Source organism: Accipiter gentilis, chromosome 29 (genome assembly GCF_929443795.1).
Source record: "Accipiter gentilis chromosome 29, bAccGen1.1, whole genome shotgun sequence".
NCBI lineage: Eukaryota > Metazoa > Chordata > Aves > Accipitriformes > Accipitridae > Astur > Astur gentilis.
Genome location: NC_064908.1, coordinates 4,716,574 through 4,740,755, shown reverse-complemented (window position 1 = coordinate 4,740,755; position 24,182 = coordinate 4,716,574). Strand labels below are relative to the sequence as shown.

Here is a 24,182-nt window from a genome sequence, read left to right as displayed (position 1 = left end):
AACTTAATCATTACCTAAGAAACACCGTAAGAGATGCTCTTCGGAAGTCCGGACGAGCGAGGTGTACCACATCTTCTTGCTCAGGAAGCAGACATCTGCCCAGGCAATGGCATCCAGCCTGCTGTGATCCACTTTCAGCAAATCTGTTACATATTACCGCATTTTTCCAGGTACCTCCATGTCTTCGCTTATCCCTTTCTTTGCTCTAAAGCTCGAGTAGGACTGATACATGACTTTTAAGCCTGGAATTGCCTCTGCTGGTTTTTTCCTCTTTGCGTTTGCTATTCCCCAGTCACGCAGCATCATCCCCAGCTTCACAGATTTACCGAGATCCTTGTAATTTGTCCCTTAGTTTTTAATTCTTCAGCACATTAGACACTAAAATAGCCTGGGAATACAATTGCTATACGCCGAGCAAACCAGTCATCATGGGTCTGTGCTTAAGCCCAGGGAAAGAAATACTACCAACTAAAAACTGTTGAACTGCTTGCTTTCTGACAAAGTTGCCAAAGCCTGGTGGAGGCAATGCTACCCAGCGATCTGTGTGATGACTGCTTCAGCGGAGAAGTGGCTGACTGCAATGGAAACCATTCAGTCACATGTAGTAGCTGCATCACTGCACGACAGAAGTTTCCAATCGCAAATAGCAACAGACTCTGAAAGGATATGCAGGTGGCTACTGCTTGATTAATGTGTGCTGCATCTGTTATTTCAAAGTGGCAATTACGCTATATAAACACACCACTGCAATAGCAGTGGATTGATTTATGCTAGCTGAAAATCTGTGCCTTTACACTGTTTTTTTTTTCTTTCTTTCCCCTCCCACAAAAAATAATTTCCTTCTGAGCTCAATAAAACAGAAGTTCTCATTGGTTCTATGTTATAACAGTAATATCGCATTCTGCTAGGAACCAGCAATTCTGCCTCTGGCCATGAAATTCAGGTAATGACCCATAACTGAAGTAAATTAGTGTTTCATTTCCCATCCCTTGCAGACAGCTTACTAATGGAAATTGATTTCTGGCTTTTTTCTTTTTCATTTAACATGCTTGTGTAATGTCTTTATTTTAGATTCAAGTGATTTCCAGTGAATTTTAGCCAAAAGGCTAGCGTACAGGCAGCCACCGAAAGCATCTGGTTAATCAGTGTTGCGTTAAAGAGCGCGTGGGGGACTGGCATGGCAGGGACATCCTCGTACGTGCAGCCGGCTCCTTCTGTCCTGCGCTCACACTCACGGACACGCTCCGGGACACATCCTCAGACGGAAGAAATCAGCAGAGCTTGCATCCACGTAACACGTACGAAGTCCTACTGTTACGGACCTGATCCCTTATGCACAAGCTCTTACACAATTACCACATTCATTTATACATGACACACTTTAATTTATGCTTTCGCACCCCCAACGCGCTCCCAGCCCGATAAAAAGGTGCTTCTCTGTCCCATGCAGCCACCCTCTGACCTACAGGCAAGATGCGTGTCCTCAAACCAAGCCAAGAGCCTCAGATGTCACATCTCGGTGGCGTCGGGACCCAGAAGCCGGTGCTGTCCTCCGCACGGTTGCTCAACCACCCCCAAATCCCCTGTAATTCTTGCCGAACATGGGCTCTCTTGTGTAATCTGATACAGCCACCAGCGAACGCACACACACCCTTTTTTTCTGCTCTTTAGGTAAAACTCAGCTGACAATTTCTTCATTGTATAGCAGCACCAGCATTAGAGACAGAAGCTGGCCTTGGACGTCCAACCCTTTTTCTTTGCAAGAGAGAGAAAGGCAGTAAGAGGCGGTAAGGTTTTTTACAGCTCCTACCCTGTTAAGTTGTAACAGCTGTGAGACAAAATAAGTTTTTATAAGAGTGTTGCGTTATTTTCAACCCTCAGTTACTTCTGCAGTCTTTCAGGTTAGTCTGGCAACTACAAAGAAGCTGGGAGGAGGGAAAACCCTACTTTTCCCATTTTACCTTTCAGAAGTACTATGGAGGAACCAGAACCCAGCTGGTGCTGTTTTACACTTTAAAAGCAGGACTAACAGCTATTATTTTTCTCAGTGTTCAGTTGATTTTCTAGTTCCATAGACACTTTAATAGCGCTATAAATTGTCTGGTAAAGGAATTGTTAGTTAGAGATGGTGTCTGGGGTATTTGTTCCTTATTGATGTATAAATTGGCTTGTACTGCTGGCGTGCATTTCTAAAGATGAATGCTTTGTAGCATGATGATAATAATAACAATTAGCATAGGATATAGCAAAGTGTTAATTGTGAATTAAAATCCCAAACAGAGATGCCTGTGCAGATCAGTCCTCTCCTGATGCTCCCTGCTTCTCTGACCAGTGCTCAGGGTGCCAGGGACGTTTCCCTGGGCGAGGGAATTTTCTGTCCCTGCTTCTCTCTTCTTGCATTGCTAAAACCAATCTTTCCCAAGTGCATTTGCTCGGGTGCAATTTGTGTTTATGCTGATAGCACAAAACTGCTGTGCTCCTGGAAAATTGTATGTGTTATTCCCGATGAATGCTAATTTGGGTTTAATTCCTTAATGGATCAAAAGGACAGGTGAATACAGAGACCAAAGGGAGGAGGACAGAATACTGGCAGGTTCAGAGCCCAAGTGAGGATAATGGCAGGGAAGATACGGGAGAGAGAATGAAATGCTAGATGTTATCCTTATCACAGCTGTCTTGTGCAGGAGCATAATGTAATTATTAAAGTAAATGTTCCTTCCTCTTATGCAAGAGGAAGACCGTGAGCAAATTAAGAAACTACTCTTGTGTCTCAGCTTACCTGCTTACAGAGGTGAGAATCCACCTCTGCCTGCTAGGGCTGCAGAGAGGATTAAACAAGGTTCATTGAGCCCTTAAAATTTGCTGTAAGGGTGTTGTCTTGTTATAGACCTCATTTGAAATATAAATCCATGGCGAAAAATTAAATGAAGTCAGAATGGACGGGGTTTTCTGGGCATGATCTGTCTGGGTTTTCAAATTCAGAATAGCATGCAGAGGAGAGATAACGGCTCTGCTGAGACGCGTAGCCTCCGTGTACGTACACTGAAGTTTGTGCGCTGTCTGACTTGGGCATTTGGAGGAGGAATGATAAAAGTAACTGCAGTCTTGTCTTCTAAGAATATAACCACCTTAGCTGAACCCTGCCACACGAATATTGTAAGAAGCCATGAAATAGCAGGGGGGGAGGCACTTTGCTAGGTAGATCAAGGGGAAAAATGTAACCATGACAGAAATAATTACCCCTTTTTCAGAGATCGGGAGATGGGCAGAGGGGAGCCAGCAGCAGAGCCGAATATGATATTAAATACTTACCTTCGGCCTTAGAGTCTAAAGCGGAATATGGGCAATTAGAGAAAAAGCTAAAGAGAAAGAGCTTAGAGAAAGATCTAAGTAGGAAAAAATGTCTTTAAAATGATAATCAATTATTGTTTTTAACTTACAGCAGGCAAAAGGCTACTTCAAGCCACTAAGGAAGGATGTGGGCTTATACTGTTGGGTTTACTGTCCTGCCTCATGTTGGAGGTTTCCTTGGCTGGTTCATTAATCGAAAAGCAATACCTGTTTGGTATGAGAAGCTGAAAAAACCTGCATGGTGTCCACCCCGCAAAATGTTCCCTGTTGCTTGGACTGTCCTCTACACTGGCATGGGGTAAGTTCTGCATACCGCTCCCTCTCTCGCCCTGCTGTGTCTGATACACGGAAGAGCAGTCATTTCAAACTCCTTCATTTGCTTTTGGGATATCCCTTGTACCCGAACCAGCAGAGCACGTCAGGTACTCTTATTCCCAGCAGATGAAATACAGCCTGAGCCAAATTCTGGGCTGAGTTCCTCAGATTCACACTGCAGGCAATGCTTTTGGCCAGGGACACAGCCCATGTTCAGCTTTGTAAACAGATACTAAAACCAGCCACTGCTCTGGGGAAGCTGTACGAGCCACGCAGGTATGAGACGGGCAATGGGTTTGAGAGCAGCGAGGGACACGGATGCAGCTGTCGCTCAAATATGAGTGTCCTGCGAGTCCCTGTTGTGAAACAACGTCACGTGGAAAGATGCTGTCTGCATTAGGGGTTTACTCGCCGCAAAACACTGATGCGTTTCCCTCTTCGCAGCTATGCCTCCTACCTGATATGGAATGACCTGGGTGGCTGCAGCAGCAAAGCTATCGTCCCGCTTGGCCTCTACGGGGCTCAGCTGGCCTTGAACTGGGCTTGGCCTCCCCTCTTCTTTGGTGCCCGTAACCTGAAGATGGTAACGTATCTGCCCATCCATCCATCTGCTGGAGGCTTGTTTGCTGGTGTCCCTGCCATGGGTTTGGGGGTTATCTGGAGCTTTTCTAACTAGCATTATGCAACTGTAAAGAGAGCTGCAAGAAGAGCTTTTGCTCTGATACAACTCATGCTGCACCTGGTTCTAGACAATGATATCAGTACTTTCCACTCCTCATCCTGCTCTTGATATCCGTGCAGATAGCCGGCCTGACCAGAGCAGGGCGGGAGATCAGGGAGGCAATAGCCCTGCTGCATCTCCCCGTTAAGGGTTCGGGGTTAGAGATAAGTCCTTCTGGGAGTCACACCCTGCACCGGCAAGCAGCAAAGTTAGCATCCCCGGGGTTGCATATTAGCTGCGGGTGGCTTATCGAGCAAATACAATGCGCTGTGCGTTGCAGAGTCTGTGAGGAGGATGTGCACGAAGGTAAGGCACGGCACAGCTGAGCTTGTGCTATATTCAAAAAGCACCTCCCTCAGGTGCCAAGGCCCAGAGGTGACAGAAGCAGAGAGTGGGATTTATGTTTCCATCTGAATTTTGTCACTTTGTGGATGAAAGGTACATTTAGGAGGTTTGTTAAGTGATAATAGCCATCAGTATTAACATAAGGATGTTACTGATCTGTCTGCGTAGGCATTAGCAGAAGGGGACACTGATCATCACTAAGAGTGTATTAATCTGCAGAACTCAATAATGAACAAAAAAAATTAACATTCGTCTTGGCTCCTGGTGTGACACATTCAGATCTCACTGATTAGAGTTCAGAGCCAAGGTCCTGGGGTCTAAGATCACTCTAGGTGACTTTTCAGCACTAAACCTCCCCGTATTCCTATTCCATCTCACCCCCTTTAGTAGGATGGTTTAGAGTCGTGCTGGGGAAGACTGCTGCGTGTTCCAAGGGTGAGCACCACAGTCAGTGTGTTCTCTCTGCTCCAGGCACTGATTGACATCCTGTGCTTGGACGTCCTGGCGATAGGCACGATGTGCTCCTGGTACCGCATTAACAAGATAGCGACGCTGCTGATGGTGCCTTACCTGGGCTGGCTGGCCATGGCGACTTGTCTCACAATCCGCATCTGGAAGGACAACCCTGAGCAAAAACCAGGAAAGAGTGAATAAGAGCGGGACAGATATGAAGGCATTTTGTGAAACTAAACTATGCTGATGTGAACCAAGGTCTAATAATTTGGGGGATTCATTTTGGGACAGGCATCAGAACATGCCTCCTCCTCCCACGTTCATCGTGGTTGTGTGAAAGAAAGGTTTGTACCATGCGCTTGTGGGCTCCTTTGAAGGAACCGTGCATCCTTAACCTGGGAACTATTTTCTCCAGCACTGTTGAGATTCAGGGGCTACAGCTGTATGGTGACCTTACTGCTATGAGGTCAAATTCCATTAGCCAAATTAGGGTCTCATGATGCCAGCATAATTGAGTAGCAAAACTGGACACCCCTCAAAACTGCTACCATTCCCCCAGAGAGCAGAACTTGTTCACACACGTGGTAAATCCCATATCCTCTTCAGGGACCAAACAAAAATGGCCTTCACTCATGCACACCAATTTTTAAGAACTTGATTTTTTGCTATTTGTGCTGTTGCTTCATTTTCATGTATCACCTGGTTTGTGCTTTATACCATTAACTTTTTATCTGTCAGCTACTGAGCAAGCAGTAATCTGCCTTGTTCTGCTAGTGAAAGGAGACTGGGCACTTTGACTTCTATTTGTGGAGTATCGCACTTCTTGAGTTTCATGCTCCAAGATAAAGCAGCAATGATTAGAATGCAAATGCTTCTCCCAAGGGGAAATTTCTCTCTTCCACCTCTGTGTGCTATTCCTCATCAGAAAAGAAAAACTAACATCGGTGCCTTTGAAAAAAATATTTTAAATGGTTTTTTTAAGTACCGAAACACAAGAGCTTTTGTAAAATTTAAGAACTTGCTCACACTGCCTTGAAGGTTGTAATTACACGATTGGCAAAAAGCCCCATGCCAAGTCTGTCAGGTGCAGTACAATTATCTCATCCCAGTCTTTCCACTCCTGAATATTATTGATCAGGAAAGGTTAAAATACACCTAGTTCCAGAGAAATGGGACCAAGCTGTGACAGAATCAGACACAAGAGGAGCATGGACTAGCCCTTGTCCATTCTTTATTCTGGTCATTGCCTTTGATAGATCTGAACCTTAGATGTTGCTGTCTACAGAGAATATTTGCTATTATTTTTTAATTGATAGAATGTGAAGAAAAGTGGTAAGTGGATCTTCTTTCTGGCAGCTGCCTGTAGATTAAGGTGCATGGGTATACTTGCAAAGGGTGGGGGTGGGAGAGCTTAGCTGGGGATGTAAAATAAATTGTATTTGCTTTTAACCAAGCCACTTCTGTTTGGAGAATAAATAAATCCAAGTTATTCTTGTTTTACTGATTTGGCACTAGGTCTGCAAAAGCTCAAGGGACCCTGTCTGGAGTCCGTGGCTTGTGCTCTGACTCCAAAGGGAAGGGGATGGGCAGCCAGACTCATTCCCGGTGCATGTTAGGAGTAAATGGGCTGTGTGGGTTTCCAGCCTAAAAGTCCCAAAGGTCCCTTGAGCCCCTGCACGGTGCAGACATGCTCACTTGGGGATCCAACCCCGTGACAGGCTCCTCCCTTACGCTTCGCCCACAGCTTCAAGGTAAGGAAGCTAATTCTTGGGTCTGAGGTCCTTCCTGAGCGACGTCAAGCCTGATTTTTAGAGATGCTGAATGTGCCCAGGTCCAATTCACGTCAATGGCAGAGCTGGGTGCTCAGCATGACTGAAAGCTGGGGCCAAGAGAAACAAATACCAGCAGCTGAGAGCAGCCGAAATTTGTAGTACCTTTTTAAAATTTGGTCATATATCTTGTTCTGTCATTTTGATCCCCTCCATTATTTTTCCCTTCTAGCTACAGGACACCTTTATACAAGACTGCTGCTGCAAGCATATTGCTGTAATCTCCCAAGTAAAAGCTGCATAAGAGCAGGCCATTGAATAGACGTGGCTGTAAGCAGGAGTAGGACTATAAAGCATGAGCACTGCAAGCAGCACTAGAAAGATCATAAGCTACTTTAAAATAAAAAAAAAAAAAAAGGGGGGGGGAAAAAGTGCTATATATTTCAGGGCTTTATATGACTCTGTTACCACTGAGCTTATTTACAGTGATGCCTCGTCTGTGTCTTCCAGAAAGCCACATGCCAAAGGACAGGAAGACATAAATTATTTCGTCCTAAAAAGAAGCTAATATCTGGGCTGGAGATTCAATTCAGTGGAGTTAAGAATGATTTAGGGCGCCTGAACATCATTATGCCTGTCCTTTCCTAGTTAGCATGGCAAAGCCACGAGGAATAGAGATGAGTAGAGCCACCTAGTGAAGACAGGAGGGATAAATCAAGTCTTTACAGTGATCTCTGCTTTTGAAAAGGGGAAGAGTGTTATTTAAATCACATTTAAGTTGGTAAGTGACTCTAGATCTGGTTCAAACCTGCAACGTTTTAATAACATTTCCAAATTCAATATATGGATGCATACTTGATCAGCTTTCATAAATTAGTTTGCTCTCTCCCGTTCTTCCCATTTTTTTTCTGCAGGTAAAGGAAAATCTGTAATTAAGAGTAATAGATATTTTTGATCTTTCATGTTTGCCCTCCCCATTTCCCCAACTGGTGTGACTAGCGGACTTGTTCTCGTCTTCATTTCAGTTCCTCTTCCTTCGAGTCCACCTATAAGTGCACCAATAGCTTCTCTTTGCTACTTGCATTTTCTTGCAGGCAGCAAAAATAGCAAATGTTCCTACATGTAACATACATAATAGCTTGAAATCAATTGACAAAGTTAAATTCAGCAAAGCACCCTCTTATATTAATATTTAAAGCATCATTTAGTATATTTGCTATTTAAACAGATACACTAAACCCCCTTGCATAAAAATAACTTTAATGACATTTCAAAGTCAGTCATCTAGAAAATTTCTTATTTATACTGTGCAGTGCAGACCAAAATCAGCCTCTGCCTTTGTGGATCCAGAGGGGCCCTGGTTTCCCATTAGCGCTGCCTAACGGGGCTCGTTCTCCTGGTCACACGACGGCTGGAAGACGCGCGCGGCCACGCAGCCCTTGTCTGGATCCATCCCTGTGTTACAAACAGACCAAAGGGAAGAGGAGAAAACCAAAACAAAGAGGTGCTAGAAATCCAAAGCACAACGAGGAACCTGGCTTGCTAAAATCAGTGAAATTTTGCCTCCGAGATTTCACCTGAGGTCTGCTATGCGTGAGCTGAGGGCTCTCCTCCCGGCCACACGCCGTCTTCCTGAAGGGCCCTTTTTCCCAGGGGATCCAGAAGGAGCGCTGGGAAGTTTTGCTCCTGCCAGCATCGACCAGGCGGCAGGCAGGCTGGATCACCTTAGCAGGCACGCAAGGTGCTTGTCCAGCCCCACCTAAATTAGCTGATGGAATGGATACCATGTCCCCCCCAGTGTCAGGAACATTCATAACCCACGACGGGACACGTTGCAGCCTTCACGATTCAAGCGGTGACTCAGACAAAGGCCGTGCATTTGTGGCAGCTTTCATGGGGTCGTGGCATTTAGAAAGAAGAGCCACCTCTCAGATCATCATGTCTAATGATGATCCCTCTCTTCAACTTCAGCCAGTCTTTCCAGAAAGATGTATTTGATATTAAACCGATCGTTACTCAGTCCAAAGGGCACATCCCCTGGCTGCTGGATACACAATATTTGTGCATAAACAAACTCTTTCTGCCTTTCAGTCCAGCCTCTTTTCCTAAGCCTTGCCTCATTCAATAATTTACCAGCTGTTCCAGAAAACACTCAGGCTTCAGTAGTAAGGAACTTTAATTGATTTGCTGATGTCTGGAACTATGTTAAAATACAGAGTCAAATGCTAGAGAGGATTTGCTGCTGTGTGCATGTAAACTTCAGAGAGCTGACTCCAGTCCAGCAGCTCTCCCCACCACCCCGTCGTTAGCACTGGGTGGTGCAGAAAACAAATTCCTCTGGCTTTAAGCACCTGCAGCACGGCTAGGGCTGACCTTCCCCTTCAACTGCTCCCAGTAAAACTGCAGCAGAAACCCAGCAGGAAGGAGGTTGTGCTGCTTGGAGCCATCGTTAACTTCCAGTCGGGCTTTGAATTCATCAGCCAGCCAGCAGCGCCCGCCAACAAAACGGACTCCTTCCCAGCTCTACAGCAGCGCGGTGATGGTGTGCGAGGGTTGGGGATCGCGGGCCAGGGAGGGCGATGCTTTAGCTGTGAAGATAAGGCAGGCAAGGAGGCGAGAGCATCCATTCTCTCTGCCGGCACCACAGCTCACTTCAGCTCTGGTTTAGAGCCTTTCACGGGGAGCTGCCACCCTGCGCGGAGGGACGCGGGCTCTGTCCGGGTCAAAGCCACGGGATGCTGCGGGGTCCGACACCGGTGTTTCCTGCCCCTTCTTTTAAATCTTAGCATTGTGGTCCTGCAGCAGGAGGAGAGGGACAGGTGAGAGCCTACAGGGGCCGAGGGAAGGAAATCTGCCTCTGCACATCACTGTCAGAGTGTTTATTTATTTATCACGTAACGGTAGTTACAGCTGGAAAAAGCAGGAGGGGGACTGCTGCCAGACAATGTATCTAGGGAGATGTTTTGTTGGTGCCACCAGCTGTCCCCTTGGAATAGAGAGCACGTCTGAGCCATGACTCACACAGCCAGTGTCTTATTTCACTCTCGCATCTCTCCAAAAATGTTCCTCCAGCCCGAGAATGCAATAAAAGCCTCCTTTTCCTGGCAAGGGCTTTCGCAGCCAGGTCTCTTCTACTGCCCCTTTGTGCTCAGGAAAGGAAAACAGCCATTTTAACTTCAGGAAAGTAACTCCTGCCGCAATTAGGGGAACAGCAGATGACCTGCCTGGCAGACAGGTCAAGGGAATACAGTACCCTCTGTGTAAGATACCTGTTCAAGATAGGGGGAAAAAAGTCATCAGATTGTTCAGAGATGCCTCTAAAGTCAGTGGAGAAACTATTCTGGACTTGGATGGATGCAGGATCCGACCTTAATAGCCAATACTCCATCAAAGCCAGAAAGCTTCTCCCAGAACAGGTTGTCACCGTAGCCTTGCCTGGCTAGCAGTCGCCTTTGCTGGCAGCGTTCCCACGCAGACAGCTCTTCGAATCTTACTGCAAGTCGGTGTCCCTGAGGTCTACTCCTCCCCATTACTTCATCTAGCTCTGCTCAGGTATTCTGGCCTGGATGGCCGGACACAGTGAAGCCAGACTTTTTAAAATAGAGGGAGACAGGCTGCCAGATGTTGCGGGACAGCACATCTGTCACGGGATGGAGAACAGGCTCGGGCAGGAAACCACAGCTGGGTCTGTGCCACTGAGATGGAGCTGGCTCAGTGGCCGATCCCGCGGCTGCGGTGCGGGGTTGCGGTCACCCTGTCGGAGGTTTCCCCACACGTGAGGTGCAGATGCTGAAGAGGATTACCTGCGAGGGAAGGGTCCGCACCGACCGACTGCAGCCAGCGTGCTGGATACGGGGAGAGACCGTGGGGCTCCGCTGGAAACGAGCGTCATTTAGCCCTTGCTGAGGAGCAAACAGGGGGGATGAGAATTATTCTCATTCTCCCTGCACGAGACCTGATGTGCGTGTGGATCTCTTGTGCCTCTTCTGTGGCTGAACAGCGATTCCGCTGTGCAGGGCTCTCCCAGCAGAACGAAATTCATAGTCAACTAAATAAACCATTAAATCGGTGGGGAAAGGTGCAGGGTGGAGGGAAACCTCAATAAAAATGCTGCCTGGCAAGTGCATTGATTTTAGTTAACCAAAGTGCCGTGGGGAGGTCCTTACGTCACGCTAGCCGCATCCCTGGCACCTCTCAGGACCTGTGCCCCAGCTCCTTCTCTGAACTTGCTGATGCAAAAAAAGTTCCGTCGCTGGCTTCAGTCTTTAGACCCAAGCACACACGCTGTTGTACACAGGCACGCATCTCAGGGCAACTAGGGTCACTTAAAAACAACCGAAAAAAATTGATCAAAGCTTTCATTCCTATGGCTCTAATGCAAAATGTCAGATTGACAGCAGCTTGGTGGTATCCTTTTATATTTTTGGTGCAGGCAGACGCTGCAGCGAGGTGGATCATGACTATTTAGTGCACTGCCCTAGATGGAGCTGTGAAGCAGCTGGGGAAGGGCTGGATGGAGGTAGAGTCTCGGTGCCACATTCCCGAGATTAGATTAGAGCTCAGCCCTGAACCCTGCAGGGGGGTCAGGCCAGTGAAAGCTAAAGGCTGCAGGAAAGATGGAACCCTAGCCATTAAGAGCTTCCGAAAATAAAGAAAAGTGGGTCAGAGGGACTGAAGAGGGGCTGGAATGCTTCTTTAAAGTATAAGGGTAAGAAGGAAACAAGCTGTCACTCATTAAGAGAGGATTCCCATCCCCAAAAACACTGCCTGAAATGTCAAAGGTGAGAGTAATTGGACAGGGGAGTTGGAATTTGAGCACAGTTACCATGCAAGAGGAAAAACACTACATCTGCCCTCCAGGAAAGTATTTTAAGTTTAAAAATAAATAAAATTCTGCACCATGAAAATGAAAGATGTTCCACAGATAGGATGTCTTGGAACTTGTCAAATCCTTGATTGCGCTGTTGTCACAATACTCTCCATGCCAGCTGTGTCAGTCATCAAATAAACAACTTCTCATCACTAGCAACCAGTGCGAGAGTAAAGGGGGGTGGGGGTGTGCGTGGGGGTGCTCTGTCCCCAGAACGACTGCATTTCGGTGATGTTACTAATGGAAAGCTACAAAGGATATTGTAGCACAGAAAGGCAGGCTATTGTTAGCAAGGGGGCTTGAAAGAGTAGAAAGAATAAATTATCTGCCCAATGGCCTAAATTTATTTCACTTTGTGATAGTGCAGACCCCTCTAAAGTCTCTAAAGAGCTGACTACAATGGTATCACGAAGACTGAGTTTGGCCTGAAAGCAGGTATTCACACCTATTCGATTTCTACCGAATACAGTTTATCCTCCTCAAACTAAGAGCAGGTTTTCCACTAAGTACAGACTGAACACTCAATCAAATATAGCTTAATATTTCATATTTATCCAAATCTTGTTGATGGGGGGTTATGAACTAAGTGCAGAACCCAAGATACTGGAGATTTGATTTCCAGTATGCTTTGGCTAAAACATGACTTCTGCATAGCTACACATTTTCCATTTACTTTCACTGTCATGGCACAGCAGGATTAGTCTCTGAGAAAAATCTTACTCAGGTTTTCATTAGGCTTGGCTCACATGGGATTTATACAATGATTTAACAATGATTTATACAAATGATTTAAATTTAGAGTGAGAAATTGGAAGAATTTCACATAATCCTGAAGAAATAAAAAAGAAAAAAGAGACACCCCCCCCCAACCCAAACATAAAAACCTCTTTCTAGCGCTCACGTGAGAGCTACATTACCCCTGAGTACACTTCTAAGTTACCACAGCCTCTTCAAGAAATCTACTTGATACAGTGCCAAGCAAACCAAACATCCCAAACTTGTGTCAATAAAATCTTTATGGTCCTTCTTGTTTCTCTTTGTGTGCAAGGCAGATTCCACACCCACACTAGTTCAAGCAAATCCCAGTAAGTACCTTACCAGAACGTCTCCAGTACTCTGTCCTTGGCATACTACCGACACCAGTCCCAGTAATTACTGCATAACCACACACACTGCACTTCTCATCACACCTCCAGCACAGGCTCTTAGCTGTCTGATTCTTTGGCTCTGGTGCAATCACTCGTTCAACATCTGCATCCTCTGCAGCAGCGAAGGTGAAAGAAACAAAGAAATACTGCAAGAAAGTCTAACCCTGGCAGTTTTCAACTGCTTACTCTTACCTAGCTATGTTATCGCTCCCAGTATGCTGGGCACTTTTCAAACATTCAGGCAACTGGGAGAAAAAAATCCAGAATAATGGGCAGATGCTCAGCACATGCACTTGGAATTGCCCTGCACCAGAAATACTGCCCCACTGTGAATTATAAGGCTGACCCTAAAATATCTGGGAGAAGGTTTTGGCTTGCATTTATACCAGTACGACGTGACTCCAACTTCAACAAGCAAGATTTCACCCTGTTCAGCTCCGGTTTTCAGTGTCCCTGCATGGATGAAGAGGGTGGAAAGAAAAGCAGGTCTTGTGCTCCTCTGAGCACTCCTGCTGTGATGCTCCAGGTGGCCCACGAGGCCAAATCCACCAAGAATGGGAATTTTTCAGCAAACCAAATGGGGTCTGCCCCTTTCCCCTCTTGCCTGAGCCAAACCAGTGGTTCTTCAAGGTCAGCAATATAATAAACTGGCAAAAGAAGGTAGGTGGAAAAGCTTCCAGCTCTGCACCTTGCCAGCTATCTGTCACGCTAATGGATAAATAGATAGTCATGCTTCCAGGATTTTCCATCCATTGCTTAACCCGCCCACAGTGAAGTCGTCACTTAATTTTAAATTAAAAGGGGAGCAAGAGAGATTGTTAAAAAAGACCTAGAGAAAGCAAGGGAAGGAGGCGACATCTGAGAGCCCTGGGTCACCCTACCCCATCCAGCCTCTACCATTGCTGCTTTGTTCCATATTTAGCTCCTGACAACTGTGCCTAGTGCAGGAACTCCCAGCTCTGTTTTTCCCTCCTCCCTCGGCTGTCTCCTCTCCCTTAGAGAGATTTCTCTCAGAAATTGCTCTTTCTTTTTCCCCGTGGCCATAAGCTAATACCCCTGTACTCAAGAAGATGGCAGAAAAGCAGGAGGAGCCCAGCAATGCCCAGAACGGTGAACCTGACAACGCAGAGGAAGGCGAGGAAAAAAAGAAGAAGAAGTTGAAGCGGGAAGATCTGCCACCGTTTGAAATTGTGACAGGGTAAGAGGTTTAGATATAAATATGAGGGTGCAGGAGAGTGAAGTGGGGATGTTCAAAGGTCTCTGCCTCGGCTCTTATGTTGGGTAATTAAAGATGGCATCTTCAGCCAGTGCACTTCTGAATATTCTTAAATGGTGTAAGTATGGCTTTCATTATTGTGAGATTTTGTTAAACGTTTTGCCGACTTCCACAGAGGATGGATTCACACCAGGCAGGCAGACAAATCTGTTTGTTTTATACAAGCGAGTCTGTTTCTATAGCATTGACTGATTCCCTTACAGTGCAAGTAGTCCGACTGGCTGCAATGGGATCACTTACCTGATGATATCAGGATGGAAGGTATTGGCCCTTGATGAGCACTGAATATTGATTTCTTGGTGTGATCAATGGCTCTTGTCTGAAAGTTTCTCTATCTGTGGATTAGGAAAAATACGCCTGCTATGGCTGATTTGCTTTACGGACCCAAGGGACAGATTTTTCAACATAGCTGAAAGTCCACATTTTTAAGGGCTCCACACCCACAGCTGGAACCTGACTTTCAAAAAAGCCTAACTCACAGAAAGGCACAAAAACAATAGGCAGTTTTCAAGGCAGCAAAGCAGTAAGCGGCTCCTTTTGCTCCAGTGAGCCTGGCCTTTGAAAAAGGCAGATATAACAGAGATCTACTAGGACGCTGAACTCTGTCAGACATAACTGACAGCTGCAACTAGAAAAAACTCTGTAATCTGCTATCTCTAAGCATTTCAAAATGCTCATTGTAGTAGTAGCAAGATGCCCTATGTCATTCTTCCCTCTGGCCTCCCTTAGCAGTCACCAAGGCAGCGTTCCCAGCGCATAAACCAAAACCATGATTTCTTCCAGCTGCTTGAATGTAAAGCTCAGGCCAGACTCTAAAATCCCACTTGGAGTCATGCTGCCTGTGACATGGTCACTGGTAAGAAAGATTCTACAAATAAAATTTGGCTGGCATTTCTGAGAACAATGCATGAGGCAGGACAGCGCCTATGTCTGATTCCTGCACAGGGATGAAAAAAACATTTTCTTCTTAAAATGTGTCTGCTCTGAAAAACCACTTCTTGGGGTGAGGCTGTTCGCAGCCTTTGGTCTGTCATACATGATCATAGAAATAATACACGTCTGCTAGAGCAGTGACTTTTAAGAAAAGCACACCCCTCTGCTCGGAACAGAGCTAAGACACCAAAAATTATTTATATAAGCCAATGGACCAACGACACATATGGTGACAACTTCTAGACACTTAAGACTTACTAAAATGAATCTCAATGAGGAAGATAGATTTTTCACCCTTAGAGCACTCAACTTGCAATTAGAAATGCTAAGGAATTGGGCAATAGCTTCAAACTTCCTCGCTAACCCCAACAACCTGGATAGGAATTGGTGTGCTAATCGTGGATGAAAAATACTTTCTTAGTGTCATCCTGCAATGAATTATTTGTTGCAATGACAAGGGTGTTGCAGAATTTGACAGGACTTTCCACTCCGGAAAGGCGGCCGTGAGAATGCGAGGGGTGATATGTGCTTGCAGAAAGGGGTAACAGCAAGAAAACTTAACCTGCCGAGGCTCAGCAGTGAACCGCACCGGGGCAGAGGTCCTAGCGTTAAGAGCAGCAGGTGATGCAAGGAAGCCTCAGGTAACGCTTTTCTAGGGACAAGTTAAAGTCTGTGCTATGGCATCTACATACATTAAGCCGGTACCAGCTGATTTTCACATTCTATACCCCGATACCAAGCAAGACAGGAGTTTCAGTTTCTGAAATGAAAGTACTCAGACATTTGGTGAGGGACCACAGAGCTGTCAGTATGTGAGTATTTATACCGTCCTCATCACAATATTATTTGGAAAGTGCTTATAAATATCTGGTGAATTCCTGTAGGAATCATGAACAAGTCTGCTCTGATTATTAGTTTATTACTAATATGCTGGCTATTAAAGGAGAGAATGAGGAAGTAAAGCAGAAATCCTAAAGGACCCTGAAAGAGGTACTGAAAAATCCAGCAATTTTTACTTTCATTTTAAGAAGTACACTGTGAGTTTAGACTGTGCCTTGACCTGGTATGATCACTGTTGGGATTTTTCTAATTATTTACAAATTTTCAGCCAATAAAGCCAGTTATGTGAATTATGAGAAAACACATAACTGCAACTATGAAAGCACTTACATTCAATTACATTGCATTTCAGTTTTAGCCCTTGGATTAGGGGCATCTTATGACACACAGCCAAGTTTTCAAGCTGTTGCTTATAGCTCTAAGGAGTCTGGCTTACAAGAAAAATACTGGGAACCTAATTTCTCTGTTTAAGAATATTAACCCTCTTTTTTGTCAACATTTGGCTCAACACAGTCCTGGATAAATATAAGCCCCATCTGTGTACTTTTCATGGCATTTAAGTAGACACATTTATTAACACTTTCCCCAGGGTGTAAATGAGGCTCCTTCTAGCAGTGATAAATCCTTGGTTCCTGTTACAGTTGATCATTACAGGCTTTCTATAATCAATGAGCCCGGCATGAATGTGTTTATTTGTGAATAGTTGTCAAAGAGCAAGCAAAAGGACACTGTTTTATCAGGTCAGATAACCTAAGGCCATAGTATAAATAGTCATTGAACAAATATTTAAATTTAAAGAATATGTCCTACTAGTTTACAGCATCTTTTAGCTAATCCCACATTTTCATTCTCTCATTAGAAGTTCCCAATCTCTCCTCCTACCCAGCATGCGATAGTGCTGGGGTCATGCTGGGCAGCTGCTGTATTCCTCCAGCCTACCTTATTTCAGCAAACTTAAAAGCACATTATCTCTTCAGTCCAGTACCATTCTTATAGAGTGAGTTTTCTGTCTCAAAGTTTAACTCTTTTTCATCTCAATACGATCTACCAGATGACAAAACACTTTGCTGCCCAGGGCAAGCACTTCAATAAATTAGGTTTGAGGCATTTAGGAAATCACTAAAGATGACCATTTAATTACAATCTTCAGAGAAGTAGGAGAATGAAGATTTCAACTTTTACCTTCCCATATACCACAAGTGAGCTATGTGACCACCGGCATCCTGTTGTTGGAGCAGGTCATTATTAAGCGTATCGTGACATTTCAGTGCCTGTAAACAATTTTTCAGAGAACCTTCCATATACATAAAACTTACCTGCAAGTCCTACACTGACTATGATGCCTTTATTGGAGGGGGAAATGGCAAGAAAACTTCACTAATTGCAAGAAAAAAAAACAAAACCAGAAAAGCAATTAGCCTAGTCACTGAAATATTTGATATTTGTATATTTTAAGAGATTGTAAAGTGACGTGCAAGATGACACAATTTCTATGTTTAGCATTTATAGCAATATAGCTTCCAGTATAAGGAAGTATATTGGAACTCACATCTCCTAGGCATATTTTGTTAGCATTATCTTTCCTTAATGTTGGAACAAAAAAAAAAAGAAAAAGGTAAAATAGACATTAACATTTGTACACCACCTGTCATTCAAACACGGAAAACAGGCTTGCCAAGAATTAGTCATTTACTCAGAAACAGTCTATTCAAAGCTAGACTTGAGTTTCCAAAGAAGTTGTCTTAGCTTGTTGTAGTGGTTGACAGAGCAATTTCAGAGATGTATTTTGATGCTCAATTGTTTGCAAAGAGTTTTAATCTACCCAGATAAACAATATAATTACGATACTTCACTTTGCAGTAAGTTATGAGGGTCATCTGCCAAGCATGCTGTAGCTCAAAGGTGAGAGGCAGCATACAGCATTTAAGTACGTATGCAGTCTTACAGTACATATGGTTTGGGTTTGCCCATTCTTCCACTGCCAAATCGCTCGCTGCGAGGCCTTCCAATGACTCACAGGACCAGGGGCACCTCGTCCAAATCCCCACTGCTGGGAAGAGTCACATAGCAAGGACTCAGCTAAGCCCTGTCAGGACAGGAGTTTACAATTCACACTTGGGCTGACATGTCCTCCCCGCTCTGGTTTACGTGGGATTAAGCAGATTCTTGCTAACGAGCACACACAGCTCATTGGTTGCCTACGTATCCATGATCAGCAAATTTTCCAAGCTCTCAGCCAGCTACTTACAGGCTTGGAAAATGCCCTTAGCTTTGTTTATATTCTTTATCGGAAACTTATTAATTAAGCTGATGCATATTCCATGTTGCTAGGAGGGCAGATTTAGGTGAACATCCCAGATAATCTTAGACAGACGCCAAGATGATAAGCAATAAAATCTGTCTAGAAGGCCTGACTAAATACACGTCTGAGTCAATACATCCTGGAACAGATCGCTGCTGTTTAAACAGTTTATCAAAACACACAGATTCAAACTCATCACTGATGTAACCGCTTTGCAGTCAAGGGAGTTAAATCAGGAATGAACTTCCATGTGACTCTGATGTGCTACATTTAAAGACATGATGTTATTTTAAAACAACTTGCTGTAGCCTTACAAACTTAGCTCTGAAACAAGGTGATGGGTGGCTTATGTCAGAGCCAACATAGCTGGACTTCAAAGACATCATTAATTAAAGAATCGTTAAATCATTAAACAAAGAACCACTCATTATCTAGGATATAAAGCAGGAAAAGCGCTATTCTTGGAAGCACGCAAATTTCTTTTTGTCTCAAAGAACATGAGGAAGGAGTTCAGGGAATAAGAGGCACTGTGCTAAATTAGAGTCTGATAATGCCCTTTAACAAAAGCAGTGGAAGTCTTGCAGTTCATCTTAAACAAAATGAGTCTCGCTCTAACAGGTAACTTTAAGTCATCTAACATAAGTGAACAGAGGTCAAAATGGTAAGAAGGAAGTTAAAGTAGTCTTTCTGGGTAGTTTAGAAATTGTGCAAGATACTGCAGGTTTCCCTTTTCTAGGCTTGTGCAAACTCTCAATGCAAACCAGAGAACCATAGACCAAATCATACCCTAACAGCATGATTTATTTGCTCATTAATCAAAATAAAAGTCTGTATCCACACTACTGCTTCTCATCCCTCATTAATACGCTGCCAGCTAAAACATTGATAGCATGAAAGGCTCCCAAACAGGCTTTTCCATTGTTTGTCCCATCTTGTGCAGATCTCATCTAAGTAGAATTGAACAATGTCAGGGTTTAATTATACTGTTTAAGAAGCAGCTGAAAACCTGCTTCTGGTAAAATTTCTAAAGCCAAACCGGTACTCTAAACTTCCACTGTCACGAATCAATGATACGTGAAAAGAATTACAGTGGTCCTTGACTGACAGCAACAGTAGATATTCCCAGTGTAGATGCAGTTCTACGAACAGAATCGTTTCGATTCTTGTTGCATTTGGAAGACTAATGATCTTCCTCTCAGAGTACAAAGTACAACTGTGCCAACCTAACCGCATCAATTCTCACACCATTTGGCTGGTATAGTACACTGATATTCCAAGGGAAGTTGTTCATCCGTAAAATCATGCGTTGGGAAATCCAAAACAGAAGTGGGAACTGTAACTCCAGGCCTTTTACTGTGAATCTGTGTCGCAGGCCCAAATGGACCCTAGATACTACTGTAGTATCATAAAAAATTAAATAGAGAGGGTGTTCTTTTATGTTTTAACTTTCTCAAAAGCCAAAAATGCCACAGGACTTTGGCAGCAAGAAGATTCCTGGCTGCGTTAAGACAAGTATGGAATATACACACACTGAAATTTCTGAAACTTTGTAAGTGGAATTAAACATTTATGGAAAATTGTATTTAAACTTTTAAAATAACATAGCTAAAGCAGCTTGACAATAGCTATAATTTACTGTGAGTTATGTATTTAGGCAGCACACTATTTCCAATTCATTTCTAAGCAAAAAGCCACTTGCTTACAGTAGATCATGTAGTATTTGCAGCCAGGTATTACATGCAGAACTCCTAAGCGCCTATTCCCTGGTCTTTCTGCTCAGACGTTTCCATTCCAATCCCCCTGATTTGCACAAAGTACCATGCTATTTGGGGCTTTTCATGCTGTCCTAGCAAAGCCTTATCCTTTGCATTTTATAGGAGGACATCCTTTAAAAGGCATCAGATCCAGGTCTTCATGAACAGTCCTTCCTCCTGACCTGCAACCATCCCGCATTTTCACTGTGTCCCATGCCAGCATTTCCCACTAGCAAATTGACAGTACATTCAGTTGTTGTTCCCACATTACTAAGCGAGCATAACATACTAATTTTGATTATTTTCACTCTTTTCCATACCATTCTCTTCCACCGTCTCTGGAGACATCTTGCGAGGTGTTGCATCACAAATTGTTCTTTCCTCTCAGCAGAACAACGCTTTGCCACTTACTCCTGCAGCCTTGTTGCTCTCTCCAATTAAAATTTCCAAGACTCTGAGAATCTCTCCTGACCTTTGCTCAGTGTACCCCCTGGAGAGGCCTGACATTATAATCTGACTATAGATGAGACAGGGATGAATAAGACACTTACTGTTTTACAAAGATTCATTATTGCCTCACTGGGAATATCAAGGTTACAGGTCTACCTAAAGCTCAGATGAGAGGAATGCAACATGCCAGAAGATTACTGGTGTGTAATAAATGAAATGTTGTGTCACTACTTTACTTCACCTTGGCTTTGGCTACTCCGTGCAGTCTTCACTCCCATCCTTTGTAGCATTTAGCAGGTCACAAGGCATGTTGCGAGAAGTGTCGTCTTCATCTTTCCACCTAACATCCTTCAAGAACCAGTTCTTGTACTGATGCACTCCATAGTTAGATGCTACAGGAGGCAATCAGGAAAGCCTGGTACTCCATTAGAAAGCAACAGGTACTATGAGATGATGCAGCTTTCCTTTTTCACCTCTTCAGTCAGCAACGCGTAAAAGCTATACACAGTATTTTAAGGGACTAATTTTAACTTCCCTAAATAACAGCAGACTACCTTGTTTGGGTGAAAGAGAACTGCAAACACATTACTCACTGCGATGATTCACATTGGATTATGCTTATTTAGAAACCCAGAATGGCAGAGGTGCACAACAAATTAAAGTATGTGAAGTTTATCAGTAGTATCCATGAGACAGCTATCAAACTTCAGTAGGAAATACACTTTTTCATAGTGAAGTTAGAGTTGATCTCAGATATTTTATTAAAACAAAGTCACAACATATTCCTACTGAATATTAGTATTCAACTAATACTGGAAAAGTAAAACTAGAACACGTAAAAACTCCAACTAGTCGGTCACGCTTGCCTCTAATCAGAGGAGATCCAGACTGCAAAAGCACTGGGGGTAAAACATTAATTAGCAATGCCAACATCCTAACAATTTAGGACAACAGATCCCACAGATTAACATTGCAATACCACTCCCAAAAAACTACGTTAATGGCCTAGAAAACAGAAGAACAGTTCAGTCTACAGGTGCATTAAGACTGGGAAAATGCCAATTGCCGTCTCTCCTTACCAAAAGTGAATATCATAGTCTCAAGAAATACATTTCAGAAGCAAGTTCCTCTTCAAATACCTCAATGCAGATACCAGAAATTCCCAGTAGAGGTTTGTTAATATGAAGTGAAAAAAGACAAGGTAGTAAGAATGGGCCTCGAAGCCTCACCACATAGCAATACTAGCTGAATATCTTACAGGTTTTGAGGTATTGTTATCCTCCTATTAAAAGGCATCTCCTTTTAATACATGAAAAAATACAGCTATCATAGATGCAGCAACTTGTCTAAGATCACACACAAGAACTAAACCAATGCTATAACCCCTTATTATCTGCCTCTGAGACGCTTCTTTCCTCTCCACTCTCTATAGGGAACGCCTCCCAGCCATGTTTTTCAAATTCCAGTTCAGGAATGTGGAATACAGCTCAGGCAGGAACAAAACCTTCCTGTGTTATGTTATTGAGACCCAAGGCAAAGAGTCAGTGACTTCTCGGGGTTACCTGGAAGATGAGCATGCAGCCGCCCATGCAGAAATGGCTTTCTTCAACACAATTTTACCGAAGTGTGAATCAAACCTCCGCTACAACGTCACCTGGTACGTCTCTTCCAGTCCCTGTGTGACCTGCGCCGATCGGATAACCGAGATGCTAAAGAAGAACAAGAACCTGCGTCTGACAATCATGGTAGGGCGCCTCTTCATGTGGGAAGAGCCAGAAATGCAGGCTGCCCTGAAAAAAATGAAGTCAGCTGGCTGCAAGCTGAGGATTATGAAGCCTCAAGACTTTGAGTATGTCTGGCAGAACTTTGTGGAACAGGAGGAAGGAGAGGAAGCAAAGGCTTTCGTGCCATGGGAGGACATTCAAGAGAACTTCCAGTATTATGAGGAAAAGTTGGCTGAGATTTTGCACTGAAGCTCACGTGAGTGAGGATTTCCACTTGGTCACCTGTCTGTTCATATTAGTATTACAGACTCCTCTTTTTTTCTTCCAGTTGTTAAAGGCATAACCCAGAGCCAGTTTCAGTTACTGTTACTCTCACACATACCTGGCTGGGTTTGCCTGTACCCAAATATTGAAAATAATCCTAAGCAGTACCTTCCCCCTTCAAGGGTAGTAACATGACAGCAAGCTCCTCCACAGCAGACACTTAAGGGAGTTAGAACTGGTTGTTGGTGTTTTTTTTTTTCTCCTCAGAGTAAACACCTCCAGGAATCAAGAATAAAAAGGTACTAGGGCCACTAGGTGCAACAAGAATACCTCATTGTTGCCCACATGCATGATATTCAAGACACATGGCAACAGTAGGAGGAATGTACAGAAAAGGGGATTTCCCCCATCCCTCAAAGCCTAGCCCTCTAGAAAAAAAACCAACCACTAAAGGAAATTAGAGTTATCATTGCAGAATCCCCCCCCCCCCCCCCCCCCCGCCGCCCTTTTTTTTAAGGGGTACTCAAGAGTCACCTATTTAAGCCATAAAAACATGAAAGTATTTAAAAGTTCTAACATGTGTCTCTTTTTCCTTCCCCAGGACCAATTCAGAAAGGATCCATGAAGAGAGATGCAACAGACTCAGACATCTGGCACACTCCTGCTTTCCAAAGCTTTGATTCCACCAGGATGGAGTACCAACTCCTGGAAGACTAGACTGATGGACTACAAACACAACACAGATCTTTGGTGTTCGGGATTTCTTTGTTTTATTTTGTTCCTTCCTCCCCACCCCAAACAAACCCATACTGCCTTTGCTGATAGGAAGAAGAGAAGGCAACAACATACTGTGTGATTGAAAGCCATGGATGAGATGGATTGCAGTGGACCTACAGGAAAGACTGTAGGCCTCACATTATGAGACTACTTTACGAGAAAAGACCTTAGAACAAAGCTGCCAATTAGACAAATGCATTTAGAAAGTACATACACCATAAATGTTAAAAAGACAGGGATTTAAGATGAAAAAAAGCTTTTCTTCCTCTGTTGTCCTCAATAATCAGAGCTGTGATTTAAATCAGGGCTAACTGGTTTATTCTAAATTATGATGGAAGCCTAAGTACTCGATTTCAAATACTTTCTCCCCTTATTCAATGATGTTTGTGATAGAAAACTGGGAAAAGCAAAGTGAAATAAAATTGGAAGTCACTGCAAAAGCCTACAGCACTGTTTATTCCTTCTTCTCTATTTGCAAGAGGTCCTAAATTTAATCTGACAAGTGAGACATCCTGGGACAGCCATGTATGAAATATTTCGTAGCTGAAGTGCAGCATGGTAAGAAGGGAAAATTACTATATGCCAAAAAAAATTCAAGAGTACATACAAGTGTGGAAGACAGAGAGAGAAAGAATATGGGTGTATCACTTTCCATATAAAACAAGACACAAACCAAGCAAGGGTCACAGGGATGCTTGTTAGCCAAGAAACTGAGTCAGGGCTGGTTCTTCCAAACAGTTCGTGTTGGTTTCTCCTGCACTGGAGACACAGCTGGACACACACACATAAAAGTGCTGAGTGCATCCATCTCTCACCTCAGTCAACTGCACTAAATTCTGGCATAAATTTTAAAGGCAGAAAAAACAAGTGGCAATGAGAACACCTTTGCT

General features: G+C 43.9%; 2 protein-coding genes and 1 long non-coding RNA gene across 6 annotated transcripts; 2 read left to right on the top strand and 1 right to left on the bottom strand.

Moving 5' to 3' along the window:
• Nucleotides 1-977: 977 nt before the first annotated feature.
• Nucleotides 978-6,559, top strand: TSPO2 (translocator protein 2). 2 transcript variants are annotated; one of them, XM_049832980.1, is made up of 5 exons: nucleotides 978-1,298; nucleotides 1,451-1,787; nucleotides 3,443-3,649; nucleotides 4,111-4,249; nucleotides 5,204-6,555. In XM_049832980.1, exons 3-5 carry the CDS (start codon nucleotides 3,477-3,479, stop codon nucleotides 5,384-5,386), a joined length of 495 nt encoding a protein of 164 aa, XP_049688937.1. In that variant the 5' UTR covers nucleotides 978-1,298; nucleotides 1,451-1,787; nucleotides 3,443-3,476; the 3' UTR covers nucleotides 5,387-6,555. The 2 variants fall into 2 exon arrangements, with proteins under 2 accessions (XP_049688937.1, XP_049688938.1); XM_049832981.1 differs by lacking the exons at nucleotides 978-1,298; nucleotides 1,451-1,787 and adding an exon at nucleotides 1,818-3,156 and having other exon boundaries at nucleotides 5,204-6,559.
• Nucleotides 6,543-21,961, bottom strand: LOC126052397 (uncharacterized). Of its 3 annotated transcripts, XR_007510020.1 has the most exons (3): nucleotides 14,489-21,961; nucleotides 10,758-13,084; nucleotides 6,543-9,750 (listed from the first exon to the last, which is right to left on the bottom strand). It is a non-coding gene; the product is annotated as an uncharacterized LOC126052397 (long non-coding RNA). The 3 variants fall into 3 exon arrangements; XR_007510018.1 differs by having other exon boundaries at nucleotides 6,543-13,084; XR_007510019.1 differs by having other exon boundaries at nucleotides 6,543-10,856.
• On the top strand, nucleotides 13,073-23,604 carry APOBEC2 (apolipoprotein B mRNA editing enzyme catalytic subunit 2). Its single transcript, XM_049832971.1, has 3 exons — nucleotides 13,073-14,170; nucleotides 21,960-22,507; nucleotides 23,117-23,604. The coding sequence occupies exons 1-2, from the start codon at nucleotides 14,043-14,045 to the stop codon at nucleotides 22,498-22,500; spliced, it is 669 nt and encodes a 222-aa protein (XP_049688928.1). The 5' UTR covers nucleotides 13,073-14,042; the 3' UTR covers nucleotides 22,501-22,507; nucleotides 23,117-23,604.
• Nucleotides 23,605-24,182: the final 578 nt, after the last annotated feature.